This window comes from Branchiostoma belcheri, unplaced genomic scaffold (genome assembly GCF_001625305.1).
Source record: "Branchiostoma belcheri isolate BF01 breed outbred unplaced genomic scaffold, Haploidv18h27 scaffold59, whole genome shotgun sequence".
In the NCBI taxonomy this organism is placed as follows: domain Eukaryota; kingdom Metazoa; phylum Chordata; class Leptocardii; order Amphioxiformes; family Branchiostomatidae; genus Branchiostoma; species Branchiostoma belcheri.
This window is the reverse complement of record NW_017804231.1, coordinates 268,777-278,247: the sequence shown is the minus strand read 5'-3', so window position 1 is coordinate 278,247 and position 9,471 is coordinate 268,777. Positions and strand designations below refer to the sequence as shown.

At 39.8% G+C, this 9,471-nt stretch overlaps 1 protein-coding gene and 1 pseudogene across 1 annotated transcript; both read right to left on the bottom strand.

Moving 5' to 3' along the window:
* Window positions 1-1,699: 1,699 nt before the first annotated feature.
* LOC109482157 lies at window positions 1,700-4,499 on the bottom strand. The gene is made up of 5 exons (XM_019784857.1): window positions 4,455-4,499; window positions 3,783-3,993; window positions 3,111-3,328; window positions 2,684-2,897; window positions 1,700-2,230 (listed from the first exon to the last, which is right to left on the bottom strand). Exons 2-5 carry the CDS (start codon window positions 3,986-3,988, stop codon window positions 2,071-2,073), a joined length of 798 nt encoding a protein of 265 aa, XP_019640416.1. The 5' UTR covers window positions 3,989-3,993; window positions 4,455-4,499; the 3' UTR covers window positions 1,700-2,070.
* Window positions 4,500-4,832: 333 nt separating this feature from the next.
* On the bottom strand, window positions 4,833-7,438 carry LOC109482156 (annotated as a pseudogene).
* Between the last annotated feature and the right edge of the window lie 2,033 nt (window positions 7,439-9,471).

Genomic DNA, 9,471 nt, shown 5'->3' with positions numbered 1-9,471 from the left:
CGATGGGTTCACCACATTTTACGACATGGCAGGGAAAGAATGAGAAACACAAGGGAAAACAATGATTTACATTGATATAACTATAATATGAAGTAACATACAACTAAAACAACAGTTGGATAGCTATTCCCTACTTTATTGGTTAGGATTTTTAATTGCATAATGCAAACTGTTGATTTTCAAAATAAAAAAAACGTTCATGCCCCGCATTCCAATGCTGGAGCAGGAAAGCTTGAAATACCTACCAAAACACTTGAATACAGACATACTGTTAGTATGGAAATGCTCTGTGCAGGTGTTAATCAAGTTAAATCCCAACAGCCAATCAGCAAGAAATGCTCTGTGCAGGTGGAAATGCTCTGTGCAGGTGTTAATCAAGTTAAATCCCAACAGCCAATCAGCAAGAAGAATAGAGGAAAGCTGCATGCCTATTGGTTGATGCCCTGCATTCCATTGTGATGACTCATGCCCAAACGTGTACACTAACACAGTAATACATTTGCTATAACACAGCCAAAAAACTCAAATAAAACCACTATAAAAGCCTGTATCACAAAAATTTAAAAAACGCCTAGGGGTATTTGCCCACTGTACCTCCATACCAAATTTCAGGACCTTGGGCCCTAAAATGAAGAAGCTGAATCCATTTAAAAAATGACAGGAGGAGAAGAAGAAGAAGAAGAAGAAACATCAGAAAAAGCAATATGGGTTCACCACCACTTCGTGGTGTGGTGAACCCATAATAATGTTTAAAACAAGAATCCTTTTAGATGATTTGCTACGACATGAGAACATATAGCTTGTTTTGGTTACTTCTGGAATCGACAAGTAGGTAGTAAAATCAATTGATTATGTATACACGCCTTTATTACTGTGACACAAGTTCAAAGAAACTACAAAGATCTGCAGATTTTTAGACAGATGTACATGTATGAGATATCATTTGTAGAAGATAGATATATATTTGTTCAGATTCTCTGAAAGATAATCCAGTTTGAATATGTTTGAATGTACAGTTGTAAAACTGAGGAACTTGTTGTTCATCCTTTTTGTTTGTTTGTTTTTATTAGATCTCCATTAGTGTTCAACTGACCACTATTCTTCCTGGAGTCCACATAAAATTCAAAATTATAACAACAGAAATGTACAGAATTCAACTCAATATTAACATAAATTGAATAATTTAAAATAATCAACATAATTAAGTAACATAAACTGAGTTCGAATCAGAGTGATCATTAACATTATAAAAGTAACATAATTAAGTAACATAAGGTAACTTAAGTTCAAAATCAAATTAATAATCAGTTAATGTAGTCAACTATGAAGCAAATTAACAACAAAATCTCTTGATTAAACAAAATGATAATGCAACTCAAACCAGAAAGGGAGAGGTCGGAGGTCAGAATAAATTATAGTGGTAACTCAAAATACACTGACAAATAATGAATTAAAACATAATCCTGATCACATTCCTATGAATTTGATTGTGCAGTTGACTAATCGACTTACAAAATGAATGTACAAGGTTTACCACCATGAGGCGAGCGGTTGATTGTTGTCCTTCTGTGCTTTAACCCATTCTCTTATCCTGGTCTTAAATGTAGTTGGATTTGATGTTGTTATGTGGGTGGGAAGCATGTTGTAGGCCTTGATACATCTGTATTGGAACGTTCTGGTCAAAGCTTTTGATTTTCGTTGCATATCAGTCATTATCAGATGCAATAAACCTGTTACTAACGGCATAGTGCTTTGACAAGTTGAGAAAATCAATACCGGTAGCTTTAACTCATTAAACCTAAGCCCAACAGATCAAAATGCCCTCTTCAAATAAGATTTTTAGAATTGCACTTCATGCAAAGGTATCGGTATCAGCTTTCAGATCTTGGTCAAATAAAATCATCCTTAGTTTCTGTTACTACTGAAAAACTTGCTAACTCCTCTGGCATATTCCTTAGTCCAATTTGAAGTTTTACTACTCTGGCAACCCATTGGTGCTTGTCAGAGACTAGAAAAGTGTTTAAGTAACCATTTTTCCTTAAAAGACCAGGTATCGTATGTTTTTCTTCTCTAGCGTTGTTTGTCAAGAGCAAGGTCAACATCCATCACCTGCTGGAACTTGTAATCCTTTCCCATGATGCTTTGCAGCAGATTGTTGCTGACTCGCTTGGAAGGTCGTGATGAAATGGCAGTCATTGTCATTGTCATTGGGGGAAGCGCGTAACCTAACCTATAAATGACATGCAATATAATATATAATAAGTTAGTTAAAAGTCTTAAAACAAAACTCTAGAAAGGATACCTACAGTACTTTTCACGCACATCGTTGGTTTGTGACTACAGTGGGTTTACGGAAAAGGCTGGCCTAGGTAGACAGGCAAGACTTTTCCATAAAGCTGACTACGGTCCTGTTTCCAAACAAGATGACTCAAAAATTCTATTACAGGAAGGCTGGCCTTAGCACAAGAAAGACCAGATTATTATGAAGGTCTATCCCATCTGGAGTTTCAGGGGTTAATTTCTAAAGTCTTGCAATACAAAGTTGATGAGCATTAGTCCAAACCTCAGGCTCATGTAAAAATGTAAATATTCATTAGTCTAAGAACAACTAATGCCAGTGTTATACTTTTCTTATGTATAACTCAATAATTTTTAATGCAACAAACAGAGACAGAACACTCACCCCAGTATAATATCCCTCCACAGCATGGGGTTTCCGTCACAGACGTTGATAGCTTGACCTTTCAACTCGGGACGTTCCATAACCACTTCTGTTGCCTTGACAATATCATCAACATGGGATAGGTTCAGGAACTTATCAACAGCTTGGATGTACCCCTTTTGAATCCACGCCTTAGGCCCTCTTGTCTGTCCATTCTTACTTTCACCCCAGATACCTGCAAAATAGGTTCATTGTATTAAATGCTGCGTTCAGGCCACACTGATTTAAATTTATGGAGAACATCCACACGCGTATTGATTTTCGCCTATTGTCAAGAAAAAATCACCACTGACGAGGCTCTGGCCTGGGTGCCATCCTCCGTAGTCCATGGTAGCTAGCGACAGGATGGCACCCAGGCTGCCCAAGAAACAAACCCTGATGCACTTACCAGCCAGCACCAGAACAGTGGCCCCCTTCTCCTGTAAGAAATCCTCCCCCTCCTCTCTGCCACTTTCTGTCTGCTTGTACCTGGTCTTCTCATCCACCCACTGGTGTTCTTCCTCCACATGGTAACGGCCGGTGGTGCCGTACACAATAACTGGTTTCCCAGAGTCCAGCATGGCTTGGAGGTAGACGTCATAGAATCGTTGCACCTGAGACAAGGGTCTAAGAGAAGGAGAATTGGCTTCAATTTTTCATCTACATCTCAGAAGCATAGAAAAATCTATTGGTCGGTCGGTCAAGCTGCATGTGTTGATAATTGTCAAGGTTTGGCATTGTTCTGACTTACATGTAACAAAGATTGAGTTCATTCAACTTTTCACAGCAAAATACTCCAACAGCTCCATAGTTAATTTGCAACCAAAGCATGTCCAGGCCAAACAATTTTGCATTAAGTTTCTCCTTGTGCTGAAGATTAACCCACATGTCCTTTATCATACTTACTCCAGATTTCAAATAAGAAGCGATATCATGTCTGAAGCTAAGAACCCAAATTTGTCTAGCCAGAGGAGAGGCATAACTCACGTAAGTCCCAGAAATTAACTAACACCGCCACCCCACAATTCTGCAAAGGAGGCTTAAGGTGCATGACACTGTGAAGATAAAACAAGATTCCAACCTTGCTGGTAAAGTCCAGACAACTCCATCCACATCCTCTGGCAGGTTCCTCCAGGTTTCTTCCTCCTCCAACACAAACTGACTGGTACCGGTCCCCTCCTCTCCCCTCTGCCGCCGGGTACAGTACACCTGGACTCCTGCACTCTTCAGGGAAGCCGCCAGGGAAGAACCAACAAAACCTGTCCCTATGATCAGCACCTTCTCCATGATGACTGAAATCAGCATTTTTCAAGAAAAAGAATGGAGGTTTGAATCAGATGATCTTCCTGGGCATTGCCTATTGAACCACTCAAGGCGGTAACATGTCTCTGACAGTTGTTTCTAAATGTTGCTTAACTACATTGTACATATACTGGGCAAGTTATGAAAGAAATGTTATACAATGGTACACCATGAATAAATGTAGGTCAGGGATGCACTCAGCGGAGCCACCACTTTAAGTTTCAAACCATCAACATTCAACACACAGAGACACACTGAAGTACGCTGACTTTCCCCGTACTATATCTGAGCAGTGGAACTCGCTGCCTGGTCCAGTCTTGTCATCTCTTACTGTTGAGACTTTTCGGACCAGGCAGGCCTGCTTACCATCTGATCTTCTCCCTACTTTGGCAAGTTTGTTCGACTGGCACAAACGGTTGAAAAATTTCAGAGAGATGAAATCATGACTTACAAATGTATACAACTCCTCAGCACACACTGGAGGCTTTTCTTAGCTTAGTCCTGGTCTGTCCCTTGTCCTGTCCAAACCTGTTGATGAGCCCCAGGGTCTGACTTATGCACATAGTTACATAAAAGTTACATAAGGGTTGACCCAATTACAGACTGAGGTTATTCGAGGGTCAGTGCTGCAAACTTTTAGTTCTGCGTTAGTCCCAAAGAGCTTTATTAGCTTAGACTTTTACAGTTGATCTGCAATTGACCAACTTTTATAACATTGTTGAAATGTTACAACTCAGAAGCATAGGGTATTTTCTTCTTTTATGTTACATTTGTAAGACAAGACAAATATACAGTTAATCACTGGTAGTTTAATGGACAACTGGCTTGCAAATAAAGCCTCTCATCTGTTGACACATTTCATGCTAGCTGGCATGCTGACCTACATACATATGTAAAAAATATTTCTTCAAGCTGAGAAACATTAAGTACAGCTGTAAAGGAAATTATAAAACTGCCTTTAGAAGAAATATACATCCCCACTTCTTAGTGTAGTGAACATATTTATTTCATATCATTGACTTCAAAAACTGTAAAAGTCTCAGAGTTTGTACATGATCTTATTGCTTCATAGTGTATCTTGAAAAATAAGACATTCTTGGATTCTCATCACAACATCATTTCTTGGCATCCAGAACTGTCTGAAACTTGTAATCCTTTCCCATTATCCCCTGCAGAAGATTGTTATGGACACGCTTAGAAACTTGTGACTGGGAGGAGGCTGCAATTTGACTCTCTGTTTCCAGGGGGAGCTCCAAACCAAATCTGTAAGAAAACATTTGCACACAATGAGAAATTTTCTAGCTCCATCAAGGAGAAGATAATCTCTATGGATATGGCATTGCCAGGCACTGTAGCGTCTACCAAAACAAGACCATAGCATGTCCAGGACAAAACACAGAAGTTCTGCTGCAGTACAAATGAAAGCCACTAGAAGGCACAAAATCAACCCTGATCTTCATCTTCTACCAAATATCATCACAATCCATCAAGACTAAAAAAAACACAAACACACAGAAAACAATACCTCCATTTTCATGAAGGCAAAGAAAAGCTTTAACGTAACTGGTATATAAGATTGCATATTCATGATGCAAGGGTTCCACAGAATACTCACCCCTGTATGATATCCCTCCACAGCATGGGATTCCCATCACAAACATTGATAGCTTGGCCTCTTGTCTCTGAATGTCTTCTGAGAACTTCTACTGTCACCTTGACAATGTCATCAACATGTGCTAGGTTCAGGAACTTGTCAACATTTTTGATGTAGCCTTTTTCAAACCAAGACTTTGGGTGTCGTGATTGTCCATTCTTACTTTCACCCCAGATTCCTGAAAATATAGTGTATCATGTATTATACACATTGTATGGTCTGTAGTATGCTGGATGAACAGAGACAAAGTAGTTTGTTGCCAACTTATTATGAACAGCAAAAAGTTTTGAAACTAAAAATCTTTAAATGTCATGATCTGCTGCAATGTGCATACCTGCAAGCACCAGAACAGTGGCCCCCTTCTCCTGTAAGAAATCCTCCCCCTCTTCCCTGCTTCCTTCTTTCTTTATCTTCTCTGTCTCCTCATCCACCCACTGGTGAGCTTCATCTGCGTGGTAACGGCCAGTTTGGCCATATACAATCACCGGTTTCTTCAGGTCCAGTATGGAATGGAGATAAGCATCATGAAATCATTGCACCTGTGACAAAGGACTAGTAAGAGAAGAATAGTGTCAACATCAATATTGAATGGGAATATCATAACAGCAACAAAAGAGGATCTTTTAACTTGCTACATCAATGTATCAATATAGTATCATTAGAAATGCTTTATTTATTTTATTTTGTTTTGTTTTGTTTTATTGAAGTTCCAGTTACTGACAACCACAAGAAAATTGGTACCAAGAAATTTCAAATATCAAAACACTTCAAAAGCACTTCCTTTACCATCATCATGATGTATTCAGGGCAACCATCATTATCTCAACTTACGTTTTGCATGGCTATTTCTAATCATGGAAAATCTATTAAACGTGATAATTATCTAAAAGTGGCAAGGCTCTAACCTTGCTGGTAAAGTCCAGACTTAATTTGCAACCAAAGCATGTCCAGTTCTCCTTGTGCTGAAGATTAACCCACATGTCCTTTATCATACTTACTCCAGATTTCAAATAAGAAGCGATGTCATGTCTGAAGTTCAGAATCCAAATTTGCCTAGCCAGAGGAGAGGCATAACTCACGTAACTCCCATAAATAAATTAATGCCGACGCCCCACAAGTCTGCGAAGGAGGCAGTGAAGACAAAACAAGATTTCAACCTTGCTGGTAAAGTCCAGACAACTCCATCCACCTCCTCTGGCAGGTTCCTCCAGGTTTCTTCCTCCTCCAACACAAACTGGCTGGTACCAGTCCCCTCCTCTCCCCTCTGCCGCCGGGTACAGTACACCTGGACTCCTGCACTCTCCAGGGAAGCCGCCAGGGAAGAACCAACAAAACCTCTTCCTATGATCAGCACCTTCTCCAGCTTCATGATGGCGTTCATCAATGATCTAGAAGATGGAATAACCAGCTAAAATGTTTGATCATGAATGCAATTTGATAGCTGACATTTTGTTCTGCACTATTGATTGTATCGTTACGCACAAGACCATGATATTTTTATGCAATGACAGATGATCTGTAGTAAACATGAAACGACCGTGTAAAGTATAATTCTATCCTGGGACACAGCCTAAAGATCAAATATATGGGGAGGGGGGGCAGTTTTGTTCTTTGTTTGGAATGACATGGACATATGGTACAGAATTTTAACTTTGAGGCCTTATAATTACCTCTCGACAATGTAAGCTTACCTCACCAAAGCCCAACACAGACCAAATCGCTTTAGCTTCAGCCTTGGAGTGCAGAAAACTATGAAGAAAGGACAACGACTAGTCGAGTCGCGACTCCACACTGTAGCAGACGACAAAATGGCTGACAGCTTCAAGGAAATTACCCATGATCCTCTGCACAACCATACGAAGATCTCCAAGCAGATGTTGGCATGGAAACTCTTCAGTTGATTTATAGCGTGAGACAGATTGGCGCTGTGCCCGTCATTCAGATAAACGAGCGGCATCTCTATGCAGGACTATACGCATTCAAAGCGTGAAAATCTCCAAGAATAAAATAAAAGAACTTAAGCTGTTTAAAAGGTGTTTAATGGTGATGATGATATTTACGGCCGTCGGGCGATCCGACCCGCGGTCGGGCCGATACCTCGGGCAATACGGAATACCCCGTGTTGTATTCTATATATACATGCGTAACATGGTGACTTCAAAGTTATATTCCGAACAGTCAATAATTGCCATGTTGACTAATTTTTCCAATTAACAATTCGATTGTACCCCCTTTCTATATGGTCGATGCTTGAGTCAATGAGATGTGTCGAAATTATTACATCAGTCGATATTTTTTTTTATTCTTAATATTTATTGGTTCATTATTGTACTGACCAGGTTTGACCGAGGAGGAATTCCGACCTCCATGGTTTGGCCTTGTTAAAAAATAGATATTTCATTGGAAGCACTGGTGCGAATTATAGGCGACGGATATCATGAACGTCTTTTTTTACAGACATTAGACTTTCCGTAAGATGGGTGAATCTTTCTATCTGTAGGTCAAGTTTATCTATCTTCAAGAATTGAATCCACTAGCTTCTTTCCTTTCTTTTTTGATGTGCAGTTCTAGAGGTGTGCTTGTCGTTGATTTCATGTGATCGCTGACTGGGATTTATTGCAATACGATTAAAGACAATAAATCAAACTTGTGCTCCTGACCCCTAGACCCTCTAGTGTCTAGCACGGTTACCCGGTTACCTTAAGCGCTAACATGCGTTCTTTCTGATAAGATTGTCATAAACATGCGAGTCCTCCACCTTAAAATGGTACACAACAATGGATTATACAATATATTATTCAGATGTAATAAGAATGGAGGTGGCATTGTTGGGACCAAAAGCTGCAGCAATGAAAAATTTCTGTCGCCTTATTATGACCTACTAACGTCTTGTAGATAGTATTATGATGACATCTGGTGTACCCTAGGGAACGAAGCAGGCACGCGAGCGGCAGACATTAGATACGTGAAGGGAAAGGTCAATGAGGAAAGGACAAACCGTCCGGTCGGTGTACCACAATGCCATTTGATATTGCGTGAAAGCAGGCTAACAGCCAGGGGATCGCAAGTCATATCTCCTAAAGGTATCTAATGCAACTTTAGAGCAGCAAAACTGGATTTTCAAAAAGTCAATTTTCTTATATTCTTTCAATGTAGTAAGTTGAATCATACCTATCCCGTAGCATATACTGATATCTGTGAGTCAAAAATGCGATGTCACTGAAAGAAAACGCACGGTTGCTTGTTTTGCGTAGTAGGCTCGTTCTAGCTATTTATGACTGGTACGTAAAATAAAGAGGTCTCACGTAGACTGTTTGAGGGCTATTTCAAATGCTTTAAGTATGGAATGATGACGAAAGAAATGGCAGTGATGCCAATATCAGACAGATTTCCACATCTAGAATATATTTTGTTCTGCTCACGCTGCCTATAATTGCATTGGATGCCTTTAACGAATTCAATACCCTGTTTGCCAAAGGCAGCTAGTCCCATTTGGGTTGATGTGAACTTTGTTGCCGTTTCTGTTGGTAAGCCGGCACGTACACCACTCGTCAGAAATTTGCCCCATCTCCTGTGAGATCGATCAGACGTGGGAATGGTGCAGGTGCAGACTGGTACAGAAGAGTCCTCTAAGGTGATTACCTGTTAGATAATCATCATTATCATCTAGCGCTATTTACCAATTTGCCATACATTGTATCCGTTACGATTGTTGCCCAATAAAGTTCACGATTTGCAATACATATAATGTAATGACTGCAGGATTTTGAACGAGTAGGGATTTTTCTACAAAAATCTGTTCAAGATTCCTTTA